This window comes from Pygocentrus nattereri, chromosome 11 (genome assembly GCF_015220715.1).
Source record: "Pygocentrus nattereri isolate fPygNat1 chromosome 11, fPygNat1.pri, whole genome shotgun sequence".
NCBI classification, from domain to species: domain Eukaryota; kingdom Metazoa; phylum Chordata; class Actinopteri; order Characiformes; family Serrasalmidae; genus Pygocentrus; species Pygocentrus nattereri.
In genome coordinates this window covers 11,894,905-11,914,504 of record NC_051221.1, presented here as the reverse complement: position 1 = coordinate 11,914,504, position 19,600 = coordinate 11,894,905, and the positions used below count along the sequence as shown (strand labels likewise).

Here is a 19,600-nt window from a genome sequence, read left to right as displayed (position 1 = left end):
TGTGTTTTTTCTTTGGTTTTCCCAGATAGTCTGAGCACAAATTTGAAGAAAACAACTGAAACAAGAACAACAGAAAATCCAAAATTGAGTCTGAATAGAAGTACAAAAATTACTTGCCATTAAAAAAAACTAAAATGGTCACTGCTACACGCCTCCCAAGATATAACTACTCAAACTGTAATCAATTTAGACTGGGCTGCTCAACGTGAAGGCCAAAGTTGGCTCTTATTTCACTTGACCCAAAGAAGGTCGCCCTAACCCCAAATCACTCAACAAACATTTTTTATATGTAATGTCTTATTTTTCTTATAAAATGTGATTTTATTTACTTTCTGTGACAGAACAAAGAGTTTAATGTCAATAACATTGACCCTAAACGCCACACGGTCATCACATCCTAGATAGCAGAGAGTTCTGGGCCAATTCTGACTTACTTATGCCAGTGGTGGTTGAATGTGGCGCACATGTTAGGGATGTGGCCCAGAATAGAGCCAGATGCCAGCTTGTCCATGATGTGAATGTTGTCCATTTGTTCTACATCCATTTGTTCTACTCACTTTACAGTGTTTGGGCTAGGTCTGGGCCAAGGACCCAGCTGTATACTGGTCCAGAAGAAACCCAACGATGTGGCCCAAAAGAGGGGGAGACAGGTTTTGCTAAAACAATGCAGTGTACATATGTATTTTTTAATAATCTAATGACTGAAATGAACAGCTGGTCTTAACAGGCATTGGCAAACATATGAGGCTTAGATATCCCTGGAATGAAGAACATTCACTTTTTTGTGAATTTAAAGACAAAACAAACAGAAACCCTCGAATTAAAAGAACATAACATTAGTAAACATTAAGAAAGCACACAGACTCCATATATTTCCACACAAAAATACGGCTAACATGCTAGTTCGCCTAGCCTAGTTGGCAGTGCCCCCCCCCCCCTTTAACGCACCACAAACCATGAAACCAATACTTTAAACGAGGACTGTGGCATTTATTGCACTAAACTTTGTTGTTGGACATAGAGAGGACACGACAAACTCACTATCAATACCTGAGAAACTTTGCACGAACTAGGCTAATCATTTGGCTCAGTCTCAAATAGCTCCCTACTCCCTACACAGTACACTGCACTGGCCAAGAAAGTGGCTCCTACACCCAAACTGTCCGCTAAATGTTAGATATTAAGTCATGCAGCTTATGACTGAATATAAACAGTTTCTATTAGACATATAATGTATAATATAATCTAAATTGGATGTATTCATGCTCTCTCTAGTGCACTAAATAGGGAGCAGGGAGCCATTTGGGACTCAGCCATAAACAAGTGTTGAATAACAGTGTTAAAAACAGGAGACTGCACTGCATATTTTGGGTTATTCTGTATTTATTTATTTATTTTGCTTTATTATTCCGTTAATTTTTTTTCTCGATATTTTGTTTGCGGCTGTTGTTGTTTACTTGCGGAGCGGAAGTGACGTTGTTCGCGGTTACACGGTTGGTTAGTGAAACGGGACCGACTCAATCCAGATGTAAATATATTTGGTGGAAAGTAGAAGCAGGTTCAGTTTCATGGAGTTCCAGGGGGCTGCAGATTTCAGTCCGTATTAGGGAAACGTGGAAGTAAAGCCTCTGTTTTTATCCTTTTATTGTCGCTGTTGAGCCCGGAGAAGGAAGACAGACTGAAGAAGCTGCAGCCGAACAGAGAGAGAGAAAGAAAGAAAGAGAAAGAGAGGGAGGCCGGCCGTCAGAGGGTTTTCATCAGTCAATTTAGGGTTTAGCTCTGGTCTTTATTCCTCCTCCGTCATGCTGAACAGAGTGAATTTGACCCTTCTGCTGTGCTTTCTGCTCTCGTGCTGTCTCCTCTGCGCGGTTCGGACCCACAGACCCGTCATAATAGTGCACGGACTGTTCGACAGTTCAGCGGACTTTACCAACCTCAACCGCTTCATCAACCAGGTCAGACATCACTGTTATTAATAATAATACTCCTCAACCGCTTCATCAACCAGGTCAGACATCTCTGATATTATTAATCATACACCTAAACCACTTCATCAACCAGGTCAGACATCTCTGATATTAATAATACACCTAAACCCCTTCACGACCATGTCAGACATCTCTGATATTAATAATTATACACCTCAACCCCTTCGTCGACCAGGTCAGACATCTCTAATTATTAATAAAAATACACCTCAACCCCTTCGTCGACCAGGTCAGACATCTCTAATTATTAATAAAAATACACCTCAACCGCTTCATCAACCAGGTCAGACATCGCTGATGTTAATAATAATAACTTACACCTCAACCACTTCAGCAACCAGGTCAGATATCTCTGATATTAATAATACACCTAAACCGCTTCATCAACCAGGTCAGACATCTCTGATATTCTTAATGATACACCTCATCTGCTTCACTGACCAGGTCAGACATCACTGTTATTAATAATGACACACCTCAACCTCTTCATAAACCAGGTCAGACATCACTGTTACTAGTAATCATACACTTCAACCACTTCATCAACCAGGTCAGACATCTCTGATATTAATAATACACCTAAACCGCTTCATCAACCAGGTCAGACATCTCTGATATTAATAATAACACACCCCAACTGCTTCATCGACCAGGTCAGACATGTCTGATGTTAATAATAATAATACACCTCAACCACTTCATCGACCAGGTCAGACATGTCTGATGTTAATAATAATACACCTCAACCCCTTCGTCGACCAGGTCAGACATCTCTAATATTAATAATAATACACCTCAACCCATTCATCGACCAGATCAGACATCTCTAATATGAATAATAATACACCTCAACCACTTCATCGACCAGGTTAGACATCTCTGATATTAATAATAATACACCTCAACCCCTTCGTCGACCAGGTCAGACATCTCTAATATTAATAATAATACACCTCAACCCATTCATCGACCAGATCAGACATCTCTAATATGAATAATAATACACCTCAACCACTTCATCGACCAGGTTAGACATCTCTAATATTAATAATGATGTACCTCAACCCCTTCATCGACCAGATCAGACATCTCTAATATGAATAATAATACACCTCAACCACTTCATCGACCAGGTTAGACATCTCTGATATTAATAATGATACACCTCCACCGCTTCATCGACCAGGTCAGACATCTCTGACATTAATAATGATACACCTCCACCGCTTCAGCAACCAGGTCAGACATCGCTGATGTTAATAATAACACACCTCAACCGCTTCATCGACCAGGTCAGACATGTCTGATATTAATAATAATAATACACCTCAACCACTTCATCGACCAGGTTAGACATCTCTGATATTAATAATAATTCACCTCAACCCCTTCGTCGACCAGGTCAGACATCTCTAATATTAATAATAATACACCTCAACCCCTTCATCGACCAGGTCAGACATCTCTAATATTAATAATGATGTACCTCAACCCCTTCATCGACCAGATCAGACATCTCTAATATGAATAATAATACACCTCAACCACTTCATCGACCAGGTTAGACATCTCTGATATTAATAATAATACACCTCAACCGCTTCATCGTCCAGGTCAGACATCTCTGATATTAATAATGATACACCTCCACCGCTTCATCGACCAGGTCAGACATCTCTGACATTAATAATGATACACCTCCACCGCTTCATCAACCAGGTCAGACATCGCTGATGTTAATAATAATAACTTACATCTCAACCGCTTCAGCAACCAGGTCAGACATCTCTGATATTAATAATGATAAACCTCAACCGCCTAATCAACCAGGTCAGACATCTCTGATATTAATAATAACACACCTCAACCGCTTCATCGACCAGGTCAGACGTGTCTGATATTAATAATAATACTACACCACAACCGCTTCATCGACCAGGTCAAACATCTCTGATATTAATAATGATACACCTCAAGTGCTTCATCAACCAGGTCAGATATCACTGATGTTAATAATAATAACTTACACCTCAACTGCTTCATTGACCAGGTCAGACATCTCTGATATTAATAATGATACACCTCAACCGCTTCATCGACCAAGTCAGACATCTCTGATATTAATAATGATACAGCTCAACCGCTTCATCAGCCAGGTCAGACATCACTGATATTAATAACAACTTACACCTCAACCGCTTCATTGACCAGGTCAGGCATCTCTGATATTAATAATGATACAGCTCAACCGCTTCATCTACCAGGTCAGACATCACTGTTACTAATAATCATACACCTCAACCGCTTCATCAACCAGGTTAGATATCTCTGATATTAATAACAACTTACACCTCAACGGCTTCATCGACCAGGTCAGACTTATCTGATATTAATGTTACACCTCACCCGCTTTATTGACCAGGTCTGACATCTCTGATATTAATAATGATACACCTCCACTGCTTCACCGACCGGGTCAGACATCTCTGATATGAATAATAACACACCTCAGCCGCTTCCTCGACCAGGTTAGACATCTCTGATATTAATAACAACTTACACCTCAACCGCTTCATTGACCAGGTCAGACATCTCTTATATTAATAATAATACACCTCAACCTTCGTTGACCAGGTCAGACATCTCTAATATTAATAATGATGCACCGCAACGGCTTCATCGACCAGGTCAGACATCTCTGATATTAATAATGATGCTCCTTGACTGCTTCATCGACCAGGTCAGATATATCTGATATTAATGATACACCTCACCCGCTTCATTGACCAGGTCAGACATCTCTGATATTAATAATGATGCACCTCAACCGCTTCATCGACCAGGTCTGACATCTCTGATATTAAAAATACTGCTTCATCGACCAGGTTAGACATCTCTGATATTAATAACAACTTACACCTCATTCGCTTCATTGACCAAGTCAGACATCTCTAATTTTTATAATGATGCACCTCAATCGCTTCATCAACCAGGTCAGACATCTCTGATATTAATAATGACACACCTCAACCGCTTCATCAACCAGGTCAGACATCACTGATGTTAATAATAATACACCTCAACTTCTTCATCACTTTTTTCATTTTTAAACACTGTGTCCACTCACTGTCCACTCTATTAGACACTCCTGTCTTGTCAGTCCCCCTTGTAGATGTAAAGTCAGAGACGAAAGCTCATCTGCTGCTTCACAATTTGTGTTGGTCATCCTCTAGTCCTTCATCAGTGGTCATCCTCTAGTCCTTCATCACAGGATGCTTTTGGCTCGATATTTTTGGTTTGTGGACTATTCTCAGTCCAGCAGTGACACTGAGGTGTTCAAAATCTGCTCCATTCGTTCAGTATCTGATCCATTTGTACCAGCGCAACACACACTAACAAACCACCACCATGTCAGTGTTACTGCAGTGCTGAGAATGATTCACCACCCGGATAGTACCTGCTCTGTGGTGGTCCTGTGGTGGTCCTGTGGTGGTCCTGTGGGGTCCTGACCTCTGAAGAACAGGGTAACAAAGTATGCAGAGAAACACATAGACTACAGTCTGTAACTGTAGAACTACAAAGTCCATGATGTCTGATGGTGCAAAGCCATTCAGTGCTTTGCAACTGAAGCAGTACTTTAATATGAGTTCCCAGTACAGCATCGCTGTAGATCTGTTGTGTGAGAGATTCTCTAATGTCTGTAATCTCCTCCTAATCCTGCTCTGATAATGTTTCACTCAGCTGTATCACCTTCCTCATTTCTCCTGCCCTGACCATCAGTAGCCAGTCTTCAGTGCAGCTGTTTGCACAGCTTTCACTGTTCTAACAGCAGTATACCTCGATAAGGCTGTTTGTATTCGGCTCCTGCGTGTACTCATGATTGTAGAATGTTTATCTAACTTCGATTAAATGGGATGCTTTACAGAAATAGGCCTCTTTATGCTTTAGGGATGTGGATAAACCACAGTTTGATAACACATGTCCTAAAGGGCCTGTATAATTCTTCTCCTGTTTAATTTGGGTTTTTCCTGCTTTTGTGTACAGAAATGTATTCAGTTTGGCTGATTAATACTTGTTTTAAGCTGGAATTCCACCTTTTTTCTGAATTCCTGCATAATTAAATAACTGAGATGTAAACAATCATTCAGAGTGGTTTGGTGTGAAATGGTTGATTGTACAGACTCAGATGTCTTTACAGTGGTGGTGATAGGAGCCAGGAACCATGACTACAACACAAATATAACCACATTATTTACTATACAAACCATCATTTTAAGTGTTTCAAACCAACATGTTCTCCATCAATCTGAAGAACCTTTTCACCATGCAGCATGAAATGGCAGCACCTGGCCAAAATAGAACTCATGTTTCAAAATTGAACTATTGCCTTTACTAAAGAACCCTTAAAGAACCTTTTTAAAGTGTGCATGTCAATATTTTCAGATATATGAAAATATGCTGGTTTTTGTGAGATCACAGAGACAGTGATGGGCTGATTGTTTTGTTAGAGGAAAGTGAGGAAAGGGTGGTTTTCCATGATACGGACCCTGAAATAAGGACAAAACCGTTGGTTGTCATGAATGTACTGTTGAGTATCTGAGCTCTCTGTAGTGTCATATAACAGGGTGGTGTGAGTTCTAGGCATCAGGACGCGGTGTAGATGAACACAGTCATGTGAGACTGATGAATGTGCTGATAATGTGTTTTAGAAAGTGAAAGTGTGGACATTCTCAGCCCCGAGCAGCCATTACTGGAGAACTTGGCTGGTATTTTTTATTACTATACTCATAAACGCTTTTTCCCATCAGTAATAAAGTGATCAGTGTGCTGGTGATGATGGCCCGACGCTACTGTGCTCAGGTTACTCATAAACTGATTCAGTTATGTGTGAGTTTGTGTTCAGGGCTTTTTCTTGGAAAGTACTGGAGATGAAACGCCAGCCCTGAGTGTCTCGGCCTGGCTGTAACAACTAGACCCAGTCCCATTTCACCCCTCGCCCTACAACTCAGCCCTTAGCCCTCAGATTTTAGCGTTCATGTCAAGGGGGTAGGATGTCCTGATTCTTGTTGAGATAGAGGGGTTGGGTGAAATGTTGGGGCTACATGAGCCTCCAAACAGAGATTTTTCAGGGACACTCCAAACGGACTGATATGAGAAAAAAAAACGGCCAAAAAAAACCACAAATGTGAGAACTTTCTCTGTTAGAAAGTTATGATAAACGTTTTATCTTAGTTTAATGTCGTTTTGATGTATTATGGTCCTTTACTCCATAACAACCATAAAACATTGCTAAAAGTATGCTAACATCTCGGTAGCTAGCTATCTAACTTTGTTGTTCCACCTTAAATGGGGCAGCAGTTCTGACGCCTAACCGGTGCACCATTTAAGGTGGAATGGGAAAATTCGTACAAGAAGTTGGTGAGTATCCGGCTAAGGTAAAACTATCATAAAACAGTGTTTCAGACATTTCACTTTATACAATTACTTAAAACATGTTTTTAAAAATGTTGGAATAACTTAAATCATCTCAGCATTTAAAATGTTAGAAATATAGACTAGATTTGAGAAATTCACTGTCAAGATATAATTGTTAGAGTGCAGTCGTGTTTGCTTTGTGACCTTATTTGTTATGTTTTTAGTGTGTAAACAAGCAGAATGAGCATAATGTATCATTTTGAATGTACAACCAATGTTTCTGTTTCTCTCTCTCTCTCTATCTCTCTCTCCCTCTTCAGTCTCATCCAGGTACGAACGTGTCTGTTATAGATCTGTTTGACCGCTCTGCCAGTTTGCAGCCGTTATGGAAGCAGGTGGAAGGCTTCAAGGAGGCCATCTATCCCATAATGCAAAACGCAGCTGACGGGGTTCACCTCATCTGCTACTCGCAAGGTCAGCGTTCCTCACTGAGGTGCATACGAGCATGAAAAGCTGTGTATGAGCGCGAGATCTGCATGCGAACAGTATCTGTGACTGTGGAGTCCGAAGGACCGTCTGTTCAGCTCAGTGATGGGTGTCTGTTACACTCTGTCATACTGTTTAACCCTTATCTCGTCTCACCACTGACACATTGTCTGTGTCTCTCTGTCTGTCTCTCTCTCTCTCTGTCTGTAGGAGGGTTGGTATGTAGAGGAATCTTATCTACACTTGCAGACCACAACGTTCACTCCTTCATCTCTCTCTCCTCACCTCAGGCTGGACAATATGGAGGTCAGTCTGGTGTCTTCTCCATTCATCTTCTTTTCTCTTTTCTTCATTTCTCATCTTTTAGTTTCACTTTTCTTCTCTTCCTTTAATTTCTTCTATCTTCTCTTCTTGTTGTTTCTCATTTTTCTTCTCTTCTCTTTATTCCCTTTTTTTCATTGCCATTTATCTTATCTTCATGTCTCTTCTCTTGTCATCTCTGTTCTTTTTATTCTTTTGTCTCTTTTCTCGTCTCTTGTCTTCTCTCCTTATTCTTATTTTTTCTTCTCTTCATTTCTCTTCTGTTTGTCTCTTCTCTTTCTCTTGTCTTTGTATCTTCTCTTCATTTCTCTTCTCTCCTCTTTTTCTCTTGTCTCTTCATTTCTCTCCTCTTTGTCTCTTCTCTTCATTTCTCTTCTGTTTATGTCTTTCTCTTCATTTCTCTTCTCTTTAATTCTCTTCTCTTTGTCTTTTCTCTTCTTTTTATGTCTCTTCTCTTCATTTCTCTTCTCTTTATTTTTCTTCTCTTCCCTTCTCTTCTCATATTTTCTCTTCTCTTTGTTTCTCTTCTCTTTATTTCTCCTCTCTTCTCTCTTCTTCTCCTCAGTCTCACTCTATATAGCTGTTTTCTCTGTGCTTTCACTCAGTAAATTATTACCCTTTGTGTGCTGAATCAGTCTTGCTGAGCTGCTGGTCTTCAGGAATGCAGTCTGACCTCATTCAGCTCCAAGGACACAGTGTGACACGTCAACATGAGTTTTAATCACAGGGACTTGCTCTGTTTTCCTGTCAGACACAGACTACCTGAAGTACCTCTTCCCTCAGTTCGTCAAGACCAATCTGTATCATATCTGCTACACATCCATGGGCCAGATGATCTCCATCTGCAACTACTGGAATGGTAGGTGGATTGAGGGATGGAGGGGTGAAAGGACAAGCAGAGGAAAGAATGGATAGAGTTGAGTCTAAAAATGTGGCCCTGGGCATCAACATACTGAAAAGAGACTCATAATAGTCTTTAATACTAATGAAATCCTTACAAGTCTACAGTTAGTATTGTTTTGCTTTACTGTTGTAATAACAAAATTAGATCATGTATAACATTTGATATTATACACACTATATTGCCAAAAGTACTCGCTCGTCTGCCTTCACATGCATATGATATTGAGTGACATCCCATTCTTAATTCGTAGGGTTTAATTTGATGTCGACCCACCCTTTGCAGCTATATCAGCTTCAACTCTTCTTGGAAGGCTTTCCACAAGGGTTAGGAGTGTGTTTATGGGAATTTTTGACCATTCTTCCAGAAGCGCATTTGTGAGATCAGACACTGATGTTGGATGAGAAGGCCTGGCTCACAGTCTCCACTCTAATTCATCCCAAAGGTGTTCTATCAGGTTGAGGTGCAGGTTAGTCGAGTTCTTCCACACCAACCTGGCTCATCCATGTCTTTATGGACCTTGCTTTGTGCACTGGTGCACAGTCATGTTGGAACAGGAAGGGGCCATCCCCAAGTTTGGAGCATGAAATTTTCCAAAATCTCTTGGTCTGCTGAAGCATTAAGAGGCTCCTGTCACTGGAACTAAGGGGCCAAGCCCAATTCCTGAAAATCAACCCCACACCATAATCCTCCCTCCACCAACTTTACACTTGGCACACTGCAGTCAGACAAGTACCATCTCCTGGCAACCGGCAAACCCAGACTCGTCCATAGGATTGCCAGACGGAGAAACGTGATTCGTCACTCCAGAGAACACGTCTCCACTGCTCTAGAGTCCAGTGGCGGCACTTTACACCACTGCATTGACCCTTTGCATTGCGCTTGGTGATGTAAGGCTTGGATGCAGCTGCTCAGCCATGGAAACCCATTCCATGAAGCTCTCTGCGCTGTTCTTGAGCTGATCTGAAGGCCACATGAAGTCTGGAAGTCTGTAGCACCTCTGACCTCTGCGCACTATGCGCCTCAGCATCTGTTGACCCCGCTCTGTCATTTTACGTGGCCGACCACTTTGTGGCTAAGTTGCTGTCGTTCCAAATCATTTCTACTCTGTTATAATACTGCTGACAGTTGACTGTGAAATATTTAGTAGTGAGGAAATTTTACGACTAGACTTGTTGCACAGGTGGCGTTCTATCATGGTACCATGCTGGAATTCACTGAGCTGATGAGAGGGACCCATTCTTTCACTAATGTTTGTAGAAGCAGTCTGCAGGCCTAGGTGCTTGGGTTTATACACCTGTGACCATGGAAGTTATTGGAACACCTGAATTCAATGATTTGGATGATTGCTGTCGGAACAAAACCTCTTCTCTCCATAATTTGAAAATGGCTATTACCCTCTACATTGTGTATAATTTTCATGATGAATGGACCAAAAGAAACTGCACAAAATGACTTGGAAAACCATTTGGTTTCATTGACTTACATTAAAAGTAAAGTATGTTTTTTCCTTCTCCTGTAAAGTTGCTATTTTGGGGAGATTAGGTTTTTTTCTGAGGAGAGATCATATTTGAGAGAAACAGACAGAGATCATCCATCCAGAGTGGGCACTTCCAGCCCTGGAGGATCACAGTACATCCTGCTTTAGGTCTCTGCTGTAGAAGCCATAATAAGCCCACAGTTATAAAACTCTTTTGAGTGGATTAGACCAGAAGACAGTGACTCGTTCAGTGCTGGAATTGACCAACCAGTTTCCCACATTTAGCACAGTGTAGGCCCAGTATGTACCCTTCTTCCTCTTACCACCTTTGCACTGCATGGTTAGAGAATATACCCAAAGCACCACAAGATGCTCCATCAGGTATTTTCTGCCTTTACAAGAAGCTCAGTATCTATGAGGAAAGTACTGACCCTTCATTTCTGAAGTGTCTTTCCTGACCACTGCTCTTCTTTCCCTTGCTGTGTCTCAGATCCTCACCACAGAGACATGTACGTCAACAGCAGCGATTATCTGGCTTTGCTTAACAACGAGAGGCCGAATCCCAACTCCACCGGTAATCCAGCCCCAGCATCTCCTAAAATCTGACTCACACAAACAATAATTAAAGAGCAGCGTGTAAAGATCAGTGTGTTAGGCTGCCTGCTAATTATTTATGACCGGATAATCACATGGTGGGATGGCCTAAACTTTAAATATCAGTATTAGAAATATGGACAGGAATACAATTTGACTGGCTGTAATACTACTACTACTATTACTACTACTATACTACTAGTACTACTTTTACTACTATTACTACTACTACCACTACTATACTATCACTACTACTAGTAGTAGTACTGTTACTACTACTACTATTACTACTACTAGTATTATTACTACTACTGCCAGTACTGCTACTACTACTACTAATAATAATAATACATTTTATTTATAGAAAAACTCACAAGATGAAACTGCTTTATGAAAATCTTATAATACTGTAACTCATTTACCTCAGTCTTAACCTTAATATGTATGAAAGTAGCCATAAGCTGAGGGTTTTGCTAAAAGCTGAGGATTGAGCCACCAATTGAAGGTTAGAGGATGGGTTTAGCCACCAGCTGCAGGCTTAACCACAAGAAGAAGGTTTAGTTGCAAAGTGAAGGTTTAAGCTTTTGCTGAAGGTTTAGCTGAAAGTTGAAGGTTTAACTAAAAGCTGAGGGTTTAGCAGAAAGCTAAAATATTATTCTGAAAGATAAAGGTTTGGCTAAAAGCTAAATGTTTAGCTAAAATCCTAGGTTTTTGATAAAATCTGTAGGTTTAAATTAAAGCTGAAAGGTTAGCCACCACTTGAAGGTTTAAGTAAAAGCTGAAGGCTTAGCTGAAATCTGGAGGTTTAGCTGAAATCTGAAGGTTTAGCTGAAATCTAAAAGTTTAGCTGAAATCTGAAGGTTTAGCTGAAATCTAAAAGTTCAACTGAAGGTTTAGCTGAAATCTGAAGGTTTAGCTGAAGGTTTAGATGAAGGTTTAGCTGAAATCTGAAGCTTAAAATTTAGTCCCAAAACTAAGTTTGCCCTGCGTGTTGGGGTTAAGTTAATGCAATATAACATTTTTTTCAATCATACAGAGTGGAAACAGAACTTCCTCCGTATCAAAAAGCTTGTCCTGATTGGTGGACCAGATGATGGAGTCATCACTCCGTGGCAGTCGAGGTTGGTCAACTCTTTTTCTCACGTTTTACTGAACTGTGGTGAAAGTGTTGCTGTAACTTGTCTGTTGCGTCTCTTTTCTTACAGTCAGTTTGGCTTCTATGATGACAACGAGACAGTCGTGGAGATGAAAGATCAGGACGTAAGTGGTCTGTTTACAGTAACATGTTACTTCAACCCAATGCAGTTTTTGTCCAGCAGATGGCATTGTTTCTCTGTCTCACTTAATCCTGGGCATTTCTGTTGAAGGCATGAATTGAGGTCATGCTTGTGGTCAGTGAACATGTTGAGCTGTTGCTGGAGGTGATAATCCACAGTGCTCCACAGTCATCTGCACCATTTTCTTCAGACTCGCAGAAAGGCTCTTCTGAAACTCAGAATGGAGCAAAGACACATGATTCATATCCACTGTTTAAATATTCCACGCATGACCATGTAGACAGAGAAAACTCACTGGTCACTGAAGGTGCTGTAGTGCAATGCTTCCTTTAACACTTTCATCAAATCTAGTTACAGCTTTTAAAGACTTTTAGGTATTCACACATAAAGGAATGCTGCTTGTACAGTAAATTTTTATAGATTTAGATAAAATGCATGTTGGCATTACTTACACCCATTATACTCTAAGGGTCTGTATGGGGGTCCACACTTCAGTTCTGCACTCTCATAGCTATATAACTTACACTGTGATTTCACAGTAGTCACTGAATAATTCAAAATAGCACTAAATAATTCACAGTAGATACTGAATCATTTATAGCTGACACTGAATAGTTTATAGTAAATACTGAATAATTCATAGTAGATACAGACTAATTTATAGTAATTACTGAATAATTTCTAGTAGGTACTGAATAATTCAAAGTAGATATTGACTGATTTATAGTAGATACTGAATAATTCATAGTCGATACTGAATCATTCATAGTAGATCATTCATAGTACATACTGAATAATTCATAGTCGATACTGAATCATTCATAGTAGATACTGAATAATTCATAGTCGATACTGAATAATTCAAAGTCGATACTGACTAATTTATGTGAAAAAAATAGGACACCGTATGAAATCCTTTATAGTTTTAACATATTTGGACATGTGGATATTTAATATCAATTTTAACAATACAGTGGGATCCAAGTAATATGACTAAACAATTAAAAATTAAGAAAGGCCTTTTTACAATTTTCTGTAAAATGTCATTTAAAAAGAATGCAATTTTTGGTGAGGCATAAATTAGGACATATCTACATATTGTCCCACTTAAAATAGTTAAGATCACACACAGGTGTATCACATCAAGTGCAGATGATCAGAACATCGTTACCCAGCATTTTGAATGAGGTTTGCTCTATTTAGACCTCAGAAAATTAGTTTGGCATGTCCCTGACTGTTGAAGTGAGAATGAGCACCATGGTGAGATCGAAAGAGCTGTCTGAGGCCCTCAGAAAGAAGATTGTGGCTGCTTATGAGTCTGGTAAGGCATTTAAAAAGATCTCAAAAGAATTTGAAACCAGCCATCAGCCAGGTCTAGCCATCCAAGCAAGTTCACCCTGTAAGATGCTAAAAGAAGTCATGAAAAATACAAAAATTTCATCACAGAACCTACAGCAGGCTCTTGCTGCTGTCGATGTGAAAGTTCATGACTCAACTATCAGAAAGAGACTACACAAGTTCAACTTTCATGGGAGGTGTGCAAGGAGGAAACCTTTGCTCTCTAAGAAAAAACATTAAGACCAGACTGAAATTTGCCAGAGAGAACGCAGACAAAGACCATGACTTCTGGAATAATGTTCTTTTGACAGATGAGTCTAAAATTGAATTATTTGGACACCAGAACAGAAGACCTGTTTGGCGTAAACCAAATATAGCATTCCAAGAAAAGAACCTCATACCAACTGTGAAACATGGAGGTGGAAGTGTCATGGTTTGGGGATGTTTTGCTGCAGCAGGACCTCGCTAGCATCATAGAATCCACCATGAATTCTACTGTGTATCAGAGGGTGCTTGAGGAACATGTGAAACCATCTGTAAAAAAATTAAAGCTGAAGTGGAACTGGACCCTGCAACATGACAATGACCCAAAACATACCAGTAAATCCACCAAGGACTGGCTGAAAACTAAGAAATGAAGAGTCCTGGAATGGCCAAGTCAAAGTCCGGATCTTAATCCCGTTGGGATGCTGTGGAGTGACTTAAAACGGGCTGTACATGCAAGAAACCACTCAAACATCTCACAGCTGAAAGAATTCTGCACTGAGGAGTGGGGCAAACTTTCTTCAGATCGATGACAAAGATTGGTAGATGGCTACAAGAAGCATCTCACTGAAGTTATTTCAGCCAAAGGGGACAACACTAGTTATTAGAGGGTAGGGTGACCTAACTTTTCCCTCCATTATAATATGCATTTTTGTTCATATCTTTTGTTTCATGAGTAAAACATTTTTTAAAAACAGATTTTTGTTGTTTAATTGCAATTAAATCACATTCTTTTCCAGAAATAAACAAAAACAAGATTGGACATTGATATGTAAACATTTCTTAATAAAGAGCTGACTTTTGTGCTGCAGGTGTTCCTGAGGGACTCGTTCGGTCTGAAGACGCTGTACTCCAGAGGAGATCTGGAGATGTGCTCCGTTCCTGGTGTGCAGCACATTTACTGGCACTCCAATGAAACGGTATATAAGACCTGCATTGAGAAGTGGCTGACATAATGGCCCTCCCACACACTGAGAGAGAGAGCGAGAAACTATTTTTACAGACAGGATTAATACAGTTCACTTTTCTATCATTTCATACGAGACGGTCAGATGACGATGACATCATTCAGCACGCTTTGTTACAGTGCAGTGCTGCTAATTCAAAGCAGCACCCATGTGCATTTTTACTCCTGTGTGAGTGTCACACACAGCCCTTTTACGTTTTATCACTCCAGCGTGTTAATTTTTACCGATTTTTAGATATATAGATGTATTTATGAGAGTGTATGTATGTACGCACATACATTCACAAGCACATCATAGCTGCGCAATGCACATCAGTGCCTGAGGGATGATTCTGTCCACCTGTAAACCCCAAAAAAGGTTTAAACCACTAAATCTTTTCCCCCTGTTTTATTTACTTCTAGAGGAGAAATAAGAAGATTTTTTCAGTTTAAACTATGGAAAAACTGTATATTACTAAGAGGTACCAGGTGTGGGTCTTTACATGAGGTCCAAAAATATGAGAAATCCATGCGCATGTGCCACGTAATATGATCAAATCTCTGCTTATTTCTCCTTTAAGTACTGAGAATTGTGGTTATTGTAGTCTAGGCATTACAGTAGCAGCCAGTTGCAGTAAGAATAATTGCCTTACATTTTACATTTTATTATATTTTGCATCCCGCGACCCTGACGGAGAAGCGGCTTAGAAAATGGATGGATGGATGGATATATTTTGCATGTTTTACTCTTTAAAAGAGAAATTTCTGCATGATTCAGTGGCTGAGGTGTAAACAGTCATTCAGAGTGGTTTGGTGTGAAATGGTTGATTTTAAAGACTCAGATGTCTTTACAGTGGTGGTGAGACATCACAATGTCTACCATCACAAATATAGCCATTTTATTTACTCTGCAAAAGAGAAAGAATCAGTGAACCTATATGAGTCTGATGAGGTTGTATGTAATGTTAATGATGGTGAAATAGTCATAAATCTGAAAATAATATATTTTTTTGCCTTGCATTGATGATTGAAAAAAATACATTTCATACCAAAATCCTACATCAAGTATATGGTACAACAATGTCTCAGACATAAGGCAGTGTATTCACAGCCTTTTAGAGGCGGATGTCTGGTTCCTATCACCACCACTGTGATCAGTTCTCACTATAGACTGTAGCATTTCACACCAAACCACTCTAATGACTCTGTTTACATCTTAACCATTAGATTATGAGGACAGTTTTAAAAAGTGGGTGGAATTCCCCTTTAACAGTATCAGAGTAAGCTCTAATAGACTCCTTACTGATATCATAGAGGAAAACACTGAGGAAGGAGGGAGATAAAGGGATTTGAGGAGGAGAGAAGGGAAAAATGGAGATATAAATGGAAGGTCAGTGCTATGTTAGCATTACCACAGTAACATACCTCTTACATAGTGACGTCAAAGCCTCAGGTGTATGATAGACTGTTTCTGTCTTTCTCTTTGATTTTTTTAAGGGAAAACCTTTATTGTTGATCTAACTGCTCGTGTTACAGAGGTTTTATCCTTCATTAGTATCACTTTATTTTAAGGGAAATGTATTGGGACGTTGTTAAGGTCTGGTTCTTTAGAAGTAGACACTGTGGTTTATTACTGTGGATTAGGGTTTATTCATTATAGCCTGTAGTAATACATTACTAAAGACCTGTTAGGTGAAAATACCTAAGACTTACATTGTCAGTTGTAATAATGCACTGTAAACACCTTGCTAAGTCCCTCTTATGCAAACTACGGAATATGAATGATTGTCTAACTCAGGGTTTCTCAACCACTCTCAACAGGGCTGCAAAGCACCCTTTGGTGGTCCTTGGGCCAGTGGTGAAACCCTCTTTCACTGGCCTCCGCCAGTGCTCCTCACAAACTAACTGACCTAACAATGAATTAAAATAAAACTGTGTAATGCTTTAAATGGTAAACAGTAATGACACAAGCCCTGTGACAACAGTGCCGAAAGACTTGTTAGTCAATGTTTTCCCCATCGCCACTAGAAAGAAAATGAGCCTCCCCATTCCCCAGAGAAGTTTGTAAATTGCTTTGACACTATTCTGCCTAGTTTCTTACTCTGACATCAGCTCAGTCTGTTGGTGTTTTATGTACGCTGATATTGTAGGGTAGGAACCCGAACAGAGCTGTGTTTTTTTTGCTGTTATTTTTTGCGAGATACATCTCGCTGCTGTCAGAACAAAACCTTGCATATCCACTTTTGTCACTTTTTTTGTCTTTTTTTTGTCGTTTTTGACATTATTTGAAAATGCCTTTTGCCTTTTACGTTGTATTTAAATTTCATGATGAATGGACCAAAAGAAACGAAAGCAATTTGGAAAAGAATTTGGTTCCATTGACTTACATTAAAAGTAACGTATGTTTTTTCCATCTACTGTAAAGTCATCATTTTGGAGACATGAGGTTTTGTTCCAACAACAGCGATATATACACTACTCACAAAAAGTTAGGGATATTTGGCTTTCGGGTGAAATTGATGGAAAATGTAAAAAGTTCACGCTACAGTGATAATATCATGAAAGTAGGGCATTTAAGTATGCAGTGCAGTGGTGATTTCCTCATCTCAAACAATTTATTGAAACAAAAGCCAACAACAGTGGTGGGTATACCCCAACAAAAAATGTCAATGTGTCAATCACTTGTCATGTGCCCTTGAGCATCAATTACAGCTTGACAATGATGTCTCATGCTGTTTACAAGTCGACTTATTGTCTGCTGAGACATGGCATCTCACTATTCTTGAAGGGTGGCCCTCAGGTCATTAAGGTTCTGGGGTACAGAGTTACGAGCCTCTACACGGCTGATCCCATGGGTTTTCTATGGGATTCAGGTCTGGAGAAAGTGCAGGCCACTCCGTCTGAGGTACCCCAGTCTCCAGCGGCCGTTCCCTATTGATGCGACCTCAATGAGCTGGACCATTATCGTCCATGAAGATGAAATTAGGCCTGTGTTTTTCATGCATAGGCACATTGACTGGATTAATGATGTTATTCACTACTATGGGCCACTGGGTCACTGTACCATTCACAAAGTGTAGGGCAGTTCTGTATTGACTGGACACACCTGCCCACACTGTAACCCTACAACCACCATCTTGCCGTTAAGCTCCTTGTTAGAAAACAGCAAGTTGTGCAAAAAGTACTGGAACACTGAACAGTTGGACATGTGCATTCAAAAGTTTAGAGATGGTCACAGTAAGTTCACCTGTAAAGGTTAGAGTGCATTTTAGGTTCATCTTGAAATATCACCCAAAAGCACATATGTATGTATGTATGTATGTATGTATGTATGTATATGTATGTATATGTATGTGTGTGTGTGTGTATATATATATATATATATATATATATATATATATATATATATATATATATATATATATATATATATATATATATACACACACATACATACATACATACATACATACATACGTGTGTGTGTATATATATATATATATATATATATATATATATATATATGTATATGTGTATATATGTATATATATATATGTATGTATGTATGTATGTATGTATGTATGTATATATATATATATTGTGTGTGTGTGTGTGTGTGTGTGTATACACTGCTCAAAAAAAATAAAGGGAACACTCAAATAACACATCCTAGATCTGAATGAATGAAATATTCTCATTGAATACTTTGTTCTGTACAAAGTTGGATGTGCTGACAACAAAATCACACAAAACTCATCAATGGAAATCAAATTTATTAACCAATGGAGGCCTGGATTTGGAGTCACACACAAAATGAAAGTGGAAGAACACACTACAGGCTGATCCAACTTTGATGTAATGTCCTTAAAACAAGTCAAAATGAGGCTCAGTGTTGTGTGTGGCCTCCACGTGCCTGTATGACCTCCCTACAATGCCTGGGCATGCTCCTGATGAGGTGGTGGATGGTCTCCTGAGGGATCTCTGTCATGTCTGTCACATGGGCTCAGTGTGAACCTGTTTTCATCTGTGAAGAGCACAGGGCACCAGTGGCGAATTTGCCAATCCTGTTGTTCTCTGGCAAATGCCAAGCGTCCTGCACGGTGTTGGGCTGTGAGCACAACCCCCATCTGTGGACGTCGGGCCCTCATACCATCCTCATGGGGTCGGTTTCTAACCATTTGTGCAGACACATGCACATTTGTGGCCAGCTGGAGGTCATTTTGCAAGACTCTGGTAGCGCTCCTCCTGTTCCTCCTTGCACAAAGGTGGAGGTAGCGGTCCTGCTGCTGGGTTGTTGCCCTCCTACGGCCTCCTCCACATCTCCTTGTGTACTGGCCTGTCTCCTGGTGCGCCTCCAGCCTCTGGACACTACGCTGACAGACACAGCAAACCCGCATTGATGTGCCATCCTGGATGAGCTGCACTACCTGAGCCACTTGTGTGGGTTGTAGAGTCCGTCTCATGCTACCACGGGTGTGAAAGCACCACCAACATTCAAAAGTGACCAAAACATCAGCCAGAAAGCAGAAAGGTACTGAGAAGTGGTCTGTGGTCCCCACCTGCAGAACCACTCCTTAATTGAGTGTGTCT

At 40.0% G+C, this 19,600-nt stretch overlaps 1 protein-coding gene across 1 annotated transcript; it reads left to right on the top strand.

Annotated features, from left to right (window-relative positions):
• Positions 1–1,497: 1,497 nt before the first annotated feature.
• ppt2b (palmitoyl-protein thioesterase 2b) lies at positions 1,498–15,760 on the top strand. The gene is made up of 8 exons (XM_017711948.2): positions 1,498–1,955; positions 7,724–7,877; positions 8,100–8,195; positions 8,962–9,069; positions 11,082–11,165; positions 12,222–12,306; positions 12,391–12,445; positions 14,877–15,760. The coding sequence occupies exons 1-8, from the start codon at positions 1,803–1,805 to the stop codon at positions 15,018–15,020; spliced, it is 879 nt and encodes a 292-aa protein (XP_017567437.1). The 5' UTR covers positions 1,498–1,802; the 3' UTR covers positions 15,021–15,760.
• The last annotated feature ends 3,840 nt before the right edge of the window (positions 15,761–19,600 follow it).